The following is a 13,357-nucleotide window of genomic DNA, read 5'->3' as shown; positions in this document are numbered from 1 at the left end:
CAGATGATTAACCAACTGAGTCATCCAGGCAAAAAAATCAAGCAGATTTTTTTAAATACCAAGTACCTGATAAATAAAAAATAAATTTATGTAATTGGATTTGAAGTAAACTCCAAATGGGTTTAGGGGCATTTTTAAAAAATAGGAATTGAAAGATACATGTGAAGAAATTGCAAGAATGTAGCCAAGACAGGTAGAAAATGTGAAAGAGCTTAAGATCTGTACAGGTGGAAGGGAGACTTAATCAGAGCCTCAGAGAGAGGTCAGGGAATGATACACTATTTGGGGGAAAATGATGGAGATTTTAACAGAACTGACAGTGTTCCTAGTTCTCAAATTCAGGAAGCCCAGCAAATCCCAAAGAAGATTAATTTTTTAAAACCACCTTTACACACATTATAGTAAAACTATGGAACATCAAAAAAAATTTTTAAGCACTCAGAGAGAAGATAGATTACCTATAATGAATGTAAATTAGACTGACAGCAGACTTTTCAGCAGCCTCAGTAGAAGCCAAAGGATATGGGGTGATTTGACTTCAGAGTACATTAACATAAAATTAATGAGAAGTTAGAAATAAAAGAATTTTTAAAAGTTAGGCAAATGTAAACCTAAAAATGCTGGTATTATATTGATACTATATGTTAATATAATATGACATTGTATGTTTATATATATATTATATGGTCTGTATTTGTATCATACAAAATAGACTTTGAGGTAAAAACCATTATTGAGGGACACCTAGGTGTCTCAGTCCATTAAGCATCTGCCTTCGGCTCAGGTCATGATCCCAGGGTCTTGGGATCAAGTCCCATATCAAGCTCCTTGCTCAGTGGGGAGCTTCTCCATCTGCTTGCTGCTCCCCCTGTTTGTGCATGCACATGTTCTCTCTCTCTCTGACAAATAAATAAATAAATAAAATCTTTAAAAAAACCAAACACTGAAGTAAAAAGGGCCAGTACAGTAGTCCCCACTTATCCATGATTTCATGTCCTGTGATTTTGGTTGTCATGGTTAACAATGGTTGTCTGAAAGCAGACAATGTGTCAGAAGGTCAGCTGTAGCCTAACACTATGTCTCAATGCCTACATCATTCACCTCACTTCTTATCACGTAGGCATTTTAGCATCCCACATCATCACAGGAAGGATGAGTGTGGTACGGTAAGATATTTTGAGAGCGAGAAACCACATTCACATAAATTTTATTTATAATATATTGTTGTAATTGTTCTATGTTATCATTAGTTACTGTTAATCTCTTACTGTGCCTGATTAATAAAATAAAGTTTATCATAGGTGTGTATGTACAGGAAAAAATATATAGGGTTTGGACGTACCTGTGGTTTCAAACCCCCACTTGGGGTCTTGGAATGTATTACGTGCAGATAAGGGGGAGTACTGTATATAATAATGAAATATTCAGCTCACCAGGAAGATAATTCTGAACCTGTATATACCTAATAATACAGTTTCAAAATATGTAAGGCAACAATTGACAAAACTGCAAGAAGACACAAGCAAATTCACCATATTGGGACATCTTAACATACCTTTCCAAGTAGTTAGCTTAAAATGAGCATATTAAAAAGTATACATAAAGAAAGACAGTAGTAAATATATTTTTAAAAGTAAATAAAAACATAACTGCTGACAGTTAATGTGAATTATAAGCTTACTGGAATGAATTTACATATATTCAACAAGTAGACGTGGTTCTTAAAAAAACAAATCAGGAGACAAATGAAAAGGCAAACTGCTGTAGTCCTATCCACTCAACCATGATAAACAGCTTGATGTAAATTCATGAGTGATCACATCGTACTGAAAGACATCAGGGGCACCTGGGTGGCTCAGTCGGTTAAGTGTCTGCCTTCAGCTCAGGTTGTGATCCCCGGGTCCTGGGTTCAAGTCCTGCGTCGGGCTCCCTGCTCATCACGGAGTCTGCTTCTTCATCTGCTGCTCCCCCTGCTCGTGCATTCTCTCTGTCTCTCTCATAAATAAATAAAATCGTAAAAAAAAAAAAAAAAACATCAATTTTACCCACATCACTCATTTACTGCAATACCAGTAAAACTCTGTTTACTTATGAAACTTGACAGGGAGATTTTAAATAAAAAAAGATAAAAGGCCAAGAATAGTCAAGATTGCTAACACAAATAATAAATCACCTAAGAGGTGAGAGTAGGTTTTGGGATGGCAAGGTACTTACTCTGATCTAGAAATATTATAAAATTAAATCAAGACATTATGGTTTGGGCAAGGAATAGAGAAATGGACCATTATAGCAGAGCAAAGAACCCTAAAATATACCCACACATATGTAAAACATTTATTTATGACAGAGCTGACTATGCAGATGGAAATAGTAGACTTTTCAGTAAAATGATGTTGGGACAATGATTATCTATATGGGTAAAAATTAAATTGGATCTCTGTGCCACACAATGTAAAGATTTAAATATAAAGTCAAAACTATAATGTTTTTATAGTTTATGTTTAAAAGAAGAATATATTTGTGGCCTAATGAACACATAAGCCAGTTGCAAAAATATATAAACCATTTGAAAAACTAGTAAATAGGGGCACCTGGGTGGCTCAGTCATTAAACGTCTGCCTTCGGCTCAGGTCATGGTCCCAGGGTCCTGGGATCGAGCCCCACATCGGGCTCCCTGCTCTGCGGGAAGCCTGCTTCTCCCTCTCCCACTCCCCCTGCTTGTGTTCCCTCTCTCGCTGTGTCTCTCTCTGTCAAATAAATAAAATCTTTAAAAAAAAAAAAAAAAGAAAAAGAAAAACTAGTAAATAGGACTATGTTAAACCTAAGAACTTTATCATAATAAGATGAGAAAAGGGGAAGCTGCAAACAGATGACATTTACAACATACATAACCAACAAAAAACTAGCATGGAGAACATAAAATGAAAAAGAAAAACTCAAACAACCTGATAGAGAACTCAGCAAAGCTCTTGAGTGATCCTTCAGCAAGAGGAGAGACAGCCTGTGAGTCTAAGGCAGGAATGCAGCCTCATCAGCCATCAAGGAAGCACAGCCTGGCCGCTGTGTACCATCCCATTCCTCCTGCAGAGCTGTGGGGATCTAGCTCTCCTAATCAGCCTTGATGAGAGTCTCGAGCAACTGGGCATACCCTGTTGGGAATGTGCGTTCCTTTTGGGAAGCAGTGCATGTTAGAAGATGTTTCCACTCTTGGTTCTGAACCCTGAAGAAACTCGGCTCCCCTGTATCGGAGACATGTGCAAGAATGCACAAAGCAGCACAATTTCCAATAGCAAAGATCTGAGAGCAGTCCAGATACCCATCGGTAAAAGAGCTGTGGTACTGTTGTACAGCGGAGTACCATGTCACAGTGGAAGTGAATGCTATACAACAGCATGGGTGAATCTTGGACCTAAATTTTTAATACCTTTTCCCCCTTCTTTTTAATTATAATACAGTTAAATTGGTCTTTTGTGGGGAATTTCAACATAAGCCTAGATTCATGTACGTAACCACCACAGTCAGCATACAGAACAGTTCCCTCACTATGAAACTGCCTCATGTGAGCTACCCTTTACAGTTACATCCCCGGTACCCCTGACAATTGCCCATCTGTGATTCATCACCATCAATCCAGTTTTGCCTTTTCAAGAATGTCATGTAAAGGGAATCACACAGTATGCAATCTTTTGAGACTTGGCTTTTTTCACACAGTGTAATGCCTTTGAGATTCATCCAAGTTGTGTGCATCAATAGTTCTCTCTTATTGCTGAATAGTATTCTGTGGTATGAATGTACAACAGTTTGTTTATCCACTTGTTCATTGAAGGACATGGATTGTTTTCAGTTTGGGGTTACTATGAATACAGCTGCTATAAATGTTTGTGTCCAGATTTTTGTTTGAACACACATAGCAGCTGCTGAACCATATGGTATATGTATGTTTAACTGTTTAAGAAGCTGCCAAACTATTGTTTTCCAGAGTGACTGTACCATTTTGCATTCCCACCAACAATGTGTGAGAATTCCAGTTGCTCTACATCTTCACCAGCACTTGGTATTATCGGTATTTTTTATTTTAGCCATTCTAATAAGCATTTGGTGGCAAGTTATTGTAGTTTTAATTTGCACTTCCCTAATGGCTGATGATGTTAAACAACTTTTCCTGTGCTTACTTGCTCTCCATATATCCTCTTGGGTGAAGAGTCTCTCAAATCTTTTGCCTTTTTTTTAATTGTGTTATTTGGTTTTTCACTGTTAAGTTTTGAGAGTTCTTTATACATTCTGGATACAAGTGCTTTGTTTTATATGGGATTTGCAAATATTTTTTCCCAGTGTGGAGTTTGTCTTTTTATTCTCCTAATAGTATCATTTGCATATAAAAAGTTTTCATTTGGATCAAGTCCAGGTCAAACTTTTCTCTTGTGGATTGTGTTTTGGTGTTAAGAACTCTGTGCCTAATCCCAGGTCAAAGATTCTCTCCGAAATCCTTCTAAAAGTCTTATAGTTTTACATTTTACATTTAGATGTGTGGTCCAGTGTCCAACAACGTATGAAGTTTAGGTTGAGGTTCATTTTTTTGCACATGGATGTCCAGTCATTCCAGCCTTATTTGTTGGGTCCGTTCTGCATTGAATTCCTTTCGCATCTTTGCCAAAAATCACTTGGCCAGGTTGTGTGATTCCTCCAACTTTATTCTTGTTCAAGATTTAGAATCAGCTTTGTTTGTATCGACAGGGAAACCTCCTGGAATTTTGATTGGAATTGCATGAGATCTATAGACCTCATGACCTGGGGACAGTTGGTATCTTTACTGTGTTGAGTATACATACAATATGTCTCTCTGTTTATTTAGATCTTTAATTTTTCTCATCAGCATTTTATATTTTTCAGCATATACATCATGTGCATTTCTTATTAGATTTATACCTAAATATTTCATGTTTTGGAAGCTATTGTAAATAGGTAGAGGGGTTTTTTTGTTTACAATTGTACGTTGCTAGTATACAGAACTACAACAATGGTTAGCCTTGTATCCTGATACCTTGTTAAGCTTATTTATCCTAGAACTTTTTTTCAAAGATTCCTTGGAATTTTCTATCAATCATTTTGCCTGCAAATAGTGGCAGTTTTATTTCTTCCTTTCTAATCTAGATGCCTTTTATTTTTCTTGCCTAACTGCCTTGACTAGAGCCTCCAGTAGAATGTTGAATAAAAGTGGGGAAAGAAGACATTGTCTTGTTCCTGATCCTGGGGGGAAGCATTCAGTCTCTCACCATTGAGAGCTGTGGATATTTTGTAGATAGCCTTCATCAGATTGAAGAAGTTCCCTTCTATTTCTAGTTTGTACAGAGTCTTTATCATTAATGGGTGTTGGATTTTGTCAGATGCTTTTTCTGAATCAGTATGATCATGTTTTTCTTTTTTAAATTCTTAATATGGTACATTACATAGATTTTTCCCCCCACATCTTTGAAGAAGACAAAAGAAAACAAATTTTATAAGAATGCATCTAGTGTGATTAAAGAAAAGGAAAGTTCAAAAACATGCAAAAGTATATTGCTTAATTTTTCTCATCAGCATTTTATATTTTTCAGCATATAGATCATGTATATGTCTTATTAGATTTATACCTAAATATTTCATGTTTTGGAAGCTATTATAAATAGGTAGAGGGTTTTTTTTGTTTACAATTGTACATTGCTAGTATACAGAACTACAACAATGGTACAATTTTTTAAAAGACTGTTTATTTTTTTGACAGAGAGAAAGAGCACAAGCAGGGGGAGTGGGAAAGAGAGAAGCAGGCTCCCCGCTGAGCAGGGAGCCTGACGTGGGGCTCGATCCCAGGACCCTGGGATCATGACCTGAGCTGAAGGCAGACGCGCAACTGACTGAGCCACTCAGGCACCCATAGATATACAATTTATATGGTAGAACTATAAAGAACCACAAAGAGCTAGTAAGAGGCACAGTTCGGGAAAATAGATACCTGTGAAGCAGGAGTGGTCGCAGCTCCTGGAGAAGCTGCAGCAGCCTTCCAATGATTGGTGGTTTTCTGATTTCTCCTATCTCCTACCTGGTGCTTTCTCAAGACGTTGGACCACATATACTTCATAAATATTCTGTTGTATCTATTCGTCAGTCGTGTGTGTGTTTTAAATACTTTTAAATTGGGGATCTTGGGCTGGTCAACCTGCCAAAGAGTGTTACGTACAGCTTTCATTCCTGTGACACTGTGCTGACCACCCCCTCTCCTAAGGAATCTCCAGAATCTGCTGATCCTGACTGCCATCAAGGCAGACCGCACACGGGTCATGGAATACATCAGCCGCCTGGACAACTACGATGCCCCAGACATTGCAAACATCGCCGTCAGCAGTGCGCTGTATGAGGAGGCCTTCACCATCTTCCGCAAGTTTGATGTGAACGCCTCAGCAATCCAGGTGAGCTGCTGAGTGCTGTTGTGGTAGACCCTAGTGACCTCTGCCACACTGTGTCCTCGTCATCACCAACGGTGTCACACCCTCCAGTTGTTTGATGCATCTCTCAGATCCTTGTGCTCTTTTCTGCTCTTCACCAGTAACCCATCTTCCCAAGCTGTTGGCTCCTACTCTGCTTGTGCTCCTGCTGTCTGGCAGTCACCCCCACTTCCTGGTCATTCCTCTAGACTTGGATACCTGAATCGAGGTGTTGTGGTCAGCCCTGGTGACCGAGGTGTCTGATTCTCAGAGGCCCTCTCACATGATGAATGTTCCAGTCCTTCACCCTCTGCTGCCTCAGCTCCCCAGAACAGTCCCGCCAGCCCTCCTGCCCACCTTCAACCCGACCAAGATCCTTTCCCTTAGCCCTCCTCCCTTTCCTCCCAGACTGTTGGCCTTTTCTGGTTTTATTTCCGAATGAATTATAAACCATGGGACAGATCACTTTAACTGCTGTCTTGCCAAGATTCTTTATGTCCTTGCCTCTTTCCCTTACCATTTTTCTGTACCTGCCTGTGAAATCTCAGATCTCCTCTTTTCAGTTCATACATGGTCTATGGCCTTGCTCTGAGATCAAACTGTATGAGGGGCAGCTGCTGCACCCAAGCCCTCCAGACTGTCCTTCAAGCCTGTTTTCTGCCTGCTGAGCTATCTCATTCCCCACAGTAGCTCCTTTGAGCCTTTTTACAGCCTGTATGCCCCATTGTACTATCTTACCAGGATCGGGAGGCAACTCCCATGTCATTCTCCTGGCCCAAAAAGCTTAGCTTGGCTGTCTCTCATTTCTTTATGCCTCTTTGTTGGAGTGTCTCTTCTCCACATGGCATTTTCCTCCTTTACAGTATAGGTCTCATCTTTTCCCTCCATTCATCATCTGAGAAATACTTAATGCCCAGTTGCTTTGGACTGAATTGAAATGGTCATGCAACTTTAGGCAAAATGTAGAACTGAACAAAAATCTGTCTGCTCCCTGGAGCTGACTGGGTGTTGCGGAGAATGAGAGCCCTCTTGTAACCCCTAGGTCCTGATTGAGCACATTGGAAACCTAGACCGAGCATACGAGTTTGCGGAGAGATGCAATGAGCCTGCTGTGTGGAGTCAGCTGGCCTGCGCCCAGCTCCAGAAAGACTTGGTGAAAGAAGCCATTGACTCCTACATTAGAGCTGATGACCCTTCCTCTTACCTGGAGGTCGTTCAGGCAGCCAGCAGGAGCAGTAAGTGAACCTCTTCTCCCTGGGGCTCTGCTTCTCACTGGTGTGAAGCCTGGCAAGAGAAGGATGTGGCCCTCCCAGGAATCTGTACATGTTACACATCCAGAGATACTGGAGACATTGCTAAATCAAAGTTTTCCAAAAGAATCTATTACTGTTATTCTGTTAATGACACTAGCTCTTCAGTTGGCTGTTAACTAGACACTGGCTTTTTGGTTGGCAAGATAGTTTAAGCACAGTGCATAGCATTATCATGATAATTTTAAGGTCAGAAACTTAGACCCAGAGCTTCTTCTGGCCTTTCCAATTAACTGTGGTCCACGCTTCTCCAGGGGCTGGAATAAGCATCCTGTCTCCTGGTGAGGTCTCTTTACTTGGTGACATGGAACTTCCCATCCCCAGAGTCAGCCTCCATGTGGTTCTGCCCTTTCTGTCTCTCCCACCTGGGATAGGGCTCTGCTTAGCAGGCAAACAAGTCCTTCTAGACCTTACCTGGAGTCCAAGCCCTCACTGAAGCCGAGTGGGAGATTAAACATCTTAACTGGGGACAAAATGGGAGGAGCTGAGCCTCCTGTTTAAACTCAGCAGCTCTGGATTAACGTATTTTTGTTTTCTGTCTTTAGACAATTGGGAGGATCTGGTTAAATTTCTACAGATGGCCAGGAAAAAGGGCCATGAATCCTATATAGATACTGAACTTATTTTTGCCCTGGCTAAAACCAGCCGTCTGTCTGAGCTAGAAGATTGTATTAATGGACCCAACAATGCCCACATCCAGCAGGTAGGCCATGCCCTGGGGACCACAAACTGCTCCAGGCAGTTTTAGGGATCGCTTCCTAGAGTGGCGCAGATCTTTGACACTGAGAAACAAGCCAGCCCGTGAATTAAGTCCTGTGTTACTGTCACTGGTATGGAAGTTAAGTCCCCTGGTTGTGCACATCAGAATGATTCTCCTATAAAATGGACTATGTGCCAGTGTTCTAGCTGTTATCACTGAAGAGCAAAGTGAACTGAGTAACTGGCCAGGTAAAAGAGATAGGTTGGAAATTAACAGCTTTTCATATGTTAGCAATTATCATAATGTAATGGGAAGAATATTTTTTAAAGTAGGAATAACACAAAAATGTTTAAACAAACCTTAAGGCAAAATGTTAAATAAAAGAAAGAGCTAAATAACTGTAAAGTCTCCTATTTCCTGGGGTAAAATTCCAGATGAAAGAATTATGGGTAAAAGTTGAGGGGTTTTTTTTCTTAGTAAAAAGTTTTCAATATTTATTTGAATCTTTGTATGAGGAAGGAGTTTTTAAGCATATAAGCAGTGGAAGAAAGCACAAAGGAAAGTATCAGTTCATCTAATGCATAAAAGCTTTAAATATATGTATATTCCTAATCATGGGCCTCATAGGTCTAGATGTAAAAATAAATCCCAAGAAAGAAGAAAAAGTCCAAATAGCTTTTACATATAAATATTTAATCATTGCAGCATGATTTATACTAATAACAGTTGAAAGCCAGTGTCCAACAAAAGGAAATAACGTCCTTCAGTGGAATATAATACAGCCATTACAAGTATTTAGAGTCTTGTTTATGACAGAAAAACCTTTGAAGTAAGTTCTAGCCAAGTGAAAACCTGCATGTACAATATGATAAACATATCTGTGTACCTAAAAAAACATCCCAGGTGGTGACAACGAAGAACTCAGAGATAAGGATTGGGCAATACTATTCCATTTTCCTTTCACTTGCCTGTGTTTGCCAAGTCTTGTTTTAATCGGTGACCATAACTTTTAAATTGCCTTTATAATCAGAAAATGAATAAAGGTGTTAGAAAATGAAGCCTTGGGGGCGCCTGGGTGGCTCAGTCGTTAAGCGTCTGCCTTCAGCTCAGGTCATGATCCCAGAGTCCTGGGATCGAGCCCCGCATCGGGCTCCCTGCTCGGTGGGAAGCCTGCTTCTCCCTCTCCCACTCCCCCTGCTTGTGTTCCCTCTCTCGCTGTATCTCTCTCTGCCAAATAAATAAATAAAATCTTAAAAAAAAAAAAGAAAATGAAGCCTTGCCCGAAATCTCCCTCTGAATTCATAACAGAATTCTCCCGACTGGGGAGTCTATTAAATACCATAGCGAGAGATGCTGTCTTGGGTCACACAGAAGGTAAATCCTACCGGAAGTTAGCTGGACTGGGAAGCTCAGATGGCTTTGCTTGTTCTTTGCCTCTGTTCATGGTGACCCTAAGGCTGTGCTCCCTGCTTTCCACAGTCCTCCAAGGTGGGGTCAGTACATGTCAGCCAGATCAGTCCACCACCTGTTTTCATATGTGTCCCACAGTCTGGCTTCTGCTGACTGAAGTCCCGTGATATCATTTAACTCATTTTCCCTGTATTGCCTATAAATTGACAATAACAAGAGTCTTAAAGGATCATACGCTTTGATACAATACTTCATTAATTAATCCATTCAACGAACTTTTCTTGAGCATCTTCCATGTGCCAGGATAGGGACTGTGGATGCAGGTGTGAAAATAGTAGTCGAATTTCTGCCTTTGTGGATCTTATGATCCATTCGAGAAATTTGTGATGTGTTAAATGGTAAGTTTACAGGAGAAAAGCACAGCAGGGAGAGGTGGACAGTGTAGGGCAGGTGATGTGGGAAAGTGGGTGGTGCACTTCTCGACGGGTGGCCAGCAAGGTGTCCCAGAGGTGAGTTCCTGAGTCTGTATCCCTCTGAGGGAGGAGGCCTGAGTGCAGACAGAAGAGCCTGTGCAAGGGTGCCTTGAGGAATACTTCAGTGTGTTGCAGGAGCAGTACAGTGGTGGCCCAGGGGGCTGAAGCAGGACCTCAAACATGGGCTCACAGTTCAAGTCAGAGAGGGAATGTTGGGGAGAGGTGGTTGTTGGCGAGGATGTCAGGACTTGTGGGACACGGGCAGGATTCTAGCTTCTGCTCTGGGTGAGATCAGAGGACTCTGAGCAGAGGAGGGATATGATCTGGTCTTAGGGGTTAACAGAACTCCTCTGGAGTTTCTGCTGTGCTGAAAACAGACTGAAGGACAGAGGCAGAAGCAATGAGAGCAGATAAGAGGCTATTCAGTAGCCCAGGCCAGAGTCAATGGCCACTCAGAGAAAGTGGTCGAGGTGAGTGGCAGAGAGCTGGTGATAAGCTTGGGCTGCTGGTGGAGTGTGAGTGAGAAGGGGGAGTGAGGCAGCTGTGCCATGTGTGGTGTGGGACAGCCCTGGACAGATGGACTTGTGCTTACTGAGGTGGGGGCCATGTATGAGGCCTGCCTGGAGGACAGTCAGGACTCGCGTGCAGGCAGGTTCGATCTCGACATTCAGGGGCGTCTGTCCTGGGTACAGAAGTCCAATTTCCAAGGAGAATTTAAGAATAGAGCTGTAAACGTGGCAGTCTTCAGTATGCAGTTGACCCTGTGCAATGGGGGGCAGCTGAGGCCTGAGACCAGGGCACCCCAAAGCCCAAGGGCAGGGAGAAGGGGGGGGGGAAGGTGGGGGGGGGGGGGGGACAAAAGCAAAGGGTTGTGCAGGGAAGCAAGTAGGTGTCTGTCGGGGAGAGTGATGGGTAAGCTGTGCATCATGAGCTGGCGACTTAGAAGCAGTGACCCTGCTAGCAAGTTGGCAAGAGACTGATTGCAGCAGATTCCAGAGAGGACAGAAGGAGACTGGGGACAGCTTTTAAGACAGATAGACATCTCTTCTGAGAAATATTGCTCAAAAAGAAAGGGTAGAAGCAGAGTGGTAGCCAATAGCTGGGCTGAGGTCACAGTGAAGATTGGTTGGTTTGGTTTGGAGCTGGGGGAAATAACACTGATTCCTTAAGCTTATAGGAGTGATTTAGTACGGAGGGAAGAATCACTGCTAGGCTTGCTGGAGCAGGGGAGGGGAGCTGGGGTCATGTGCACCAGTGGGGTTGGCGTTGGGGCCAGGTGAGGACCATAGATGCAGCAAGGGGGCAGGCTCAGTCCTGGTGCTTATGGAAGGGCTCTTCTGGTTGTGTCTGTCTCCTCAGGGTTTGGGAAGCCAGGCACTCAGCTTGAGTTGCTGGAGATTTGGGGAGAGAAGATAGGAAATGAATGATGGACAAGGAGCGAGTACCTGGGCTGAGGGAGTAGGATTGCTAGTGTTGTGTGTTCCTCTAGGGCCATCATCATGAAGTTTAAGAGCCTGGGTGGCACTTTGGGTTTTGGCTGTCTGAATTTAGCTCTGTGGTCTTGGGTGCGGAGTTGGCAGAGAAACCGCTCTAAGCAGGACTGGGGTTTGGCCTAGTGAGTACAGCCAAGTGCAACCATGGCAGTGAGGGTAGAGCCACATGGCTTGCCAACAGCCAGCAAGCCAGGAGGAGAGTTGGCCGGTCGCAGATGGGGATGGTGGGCAGGACTTGGGGTGTCTGGAGGTGGTGGTGAGCTGGAAAGGAGGGGAGGCGGTAGGCAGAGAGTAGGTTCTTGTACCAGGCTTCCCAGGGTTGGCAGCTGACAGTGACTGGCTGTTGTCAGGAGAGATGCAAGGTCCTCAGAGCAGAGGAAGTCAAAGAAAGCTAAAGCTCTCAGGGAATGAGCAAGATCTACGGGTGGCAGCAAGAACCAGGGCTGGTGTGTGATCCCTGGCAGGCCATTCTCTGGTGGGCAGCTGTTAGTGGGGCGGAGGGGACTGGCCTGGAAGCAGCAAGGAGCACACCTCTGAGGCCAGGCCCACTGGGGTGCAAATGTGGGAGATGACAGCCAGCAGACACAGGAGCAGGCGGTGGAGAGTGGATCCAGGGCCTGAGGGGCACACTTTATCCTTCAGAAGCTCTGTGTAGCCCAGGCTGCTGTGTGATCAGAACGGTACTCGCCTTCTTTGAAAACAGAAATACCCCTGCCACCTAGGAACTTTAGACCATCTCTGGAGAATCTTCCCATTTAAGAAGGTCTCAGCAAAGCTACCTGGTTGTTCGTAGGTTGGAGACCGCTGTTACGAGGAGGGAATGTATGAGGCTGCCAAGCTGCTGTACAGCAGTGTTTCTAACTTTGCCCGCCTGGCTTCCACCCTGGTCCACCTCGGGGAGTACCAGGCAGCGGTGGACAGCAGCCGCAAGGCCAACAGCACCCGGACGTGGAAGGAGGTAAGCATAGGAAGTCTCCAGGACACCACTAGTCTCTCAAGCCTTTCCTCCTTGTCCTTCCTTCCTCCACACCCTTGTGCCAGATGGGATGTGTCTGGACGACTGCCTTGTCCAGGCAGGGTTCCGAGTCTTCTGGGAAGGCTCAGAGAACCTCGTAAGCTTGCATTTGTGATTGAAACAAAGGCCTTGGAGAGCTCTGTTTTGGACCAGTCAGCTCCCAGAGGCTGTCTTAATAGCATGGAATTATCAGTATGAGAAGTAGTGTCATAATTTAAGATATTTTTAAAAACCACCTTATTAGTGGTATAATCAGTGTAAATTGGCATTTTTGGTCTTTTGTAGTAAATTGGTAGGGCACGTCTTCTAGCTCTTGGTTAATACCAGAATTATCTGTAAGTAGAAAAAAGTTTGTAAAGAGAGGTACAAAAGATTTAGCTTCAATGAATCTCTGAAGTACTGTTTAATAAAAGATTAAAATCAACATAAATGTCTAATATCAAGGGCATGGTTAAATAATGTACATATTGCAACTTTACCAAAATGAATAGGCAAGGT

At 43.0% G+C, this 13,357-nt stretch overlaps 1 protein-coding gene across 1 annotated transcript in view; it reads left to right on the top strand.

Moving 5' to 3' along the window:
• Positions 1–13,357, top strand: part of CLTCL1 (clathrin heavy chain like 1) — a 102,218-nt gene that overhangs the window by 71,585 nt on the left and 17,276 nt on the right. The window contains exons 20-23 of the mRNA XM_021690873.1: positions 6,260–6,443; positions 7,501–7,693; positions 8,314–8,471; positions 12,638–12,802. Coding sequence (XP_021546548.1) covers positions 6,260–6,443; positions 7,501–7,693; positions 8,314–8,471; positions 12,638–12,802 — 700 coding nt within the window. The remainder of the gene's footprint in view (positions 1–6,259; positions 6,444–7,500; positions 7,694–8,313; positions 8,472–12,637; positions 12,803–13,357) is intronic.

Source organism: Neomonachus schauinslandi, chromosome 14 (assembly GCF_002201575.2).
Source record: "Neomonachus schauinslandi chromosome 14, ASM220157v2, whole genome shotgun sequence".
NCBI lineage: Eukaryota > Metazoa > Chordata > Mammalia > Carnivora > Phocidae > Neomonachus > Neomonachus schauinslandi.
This window is presented reverse-complemented; position numbering and strand designations above follow the sequence as displayed.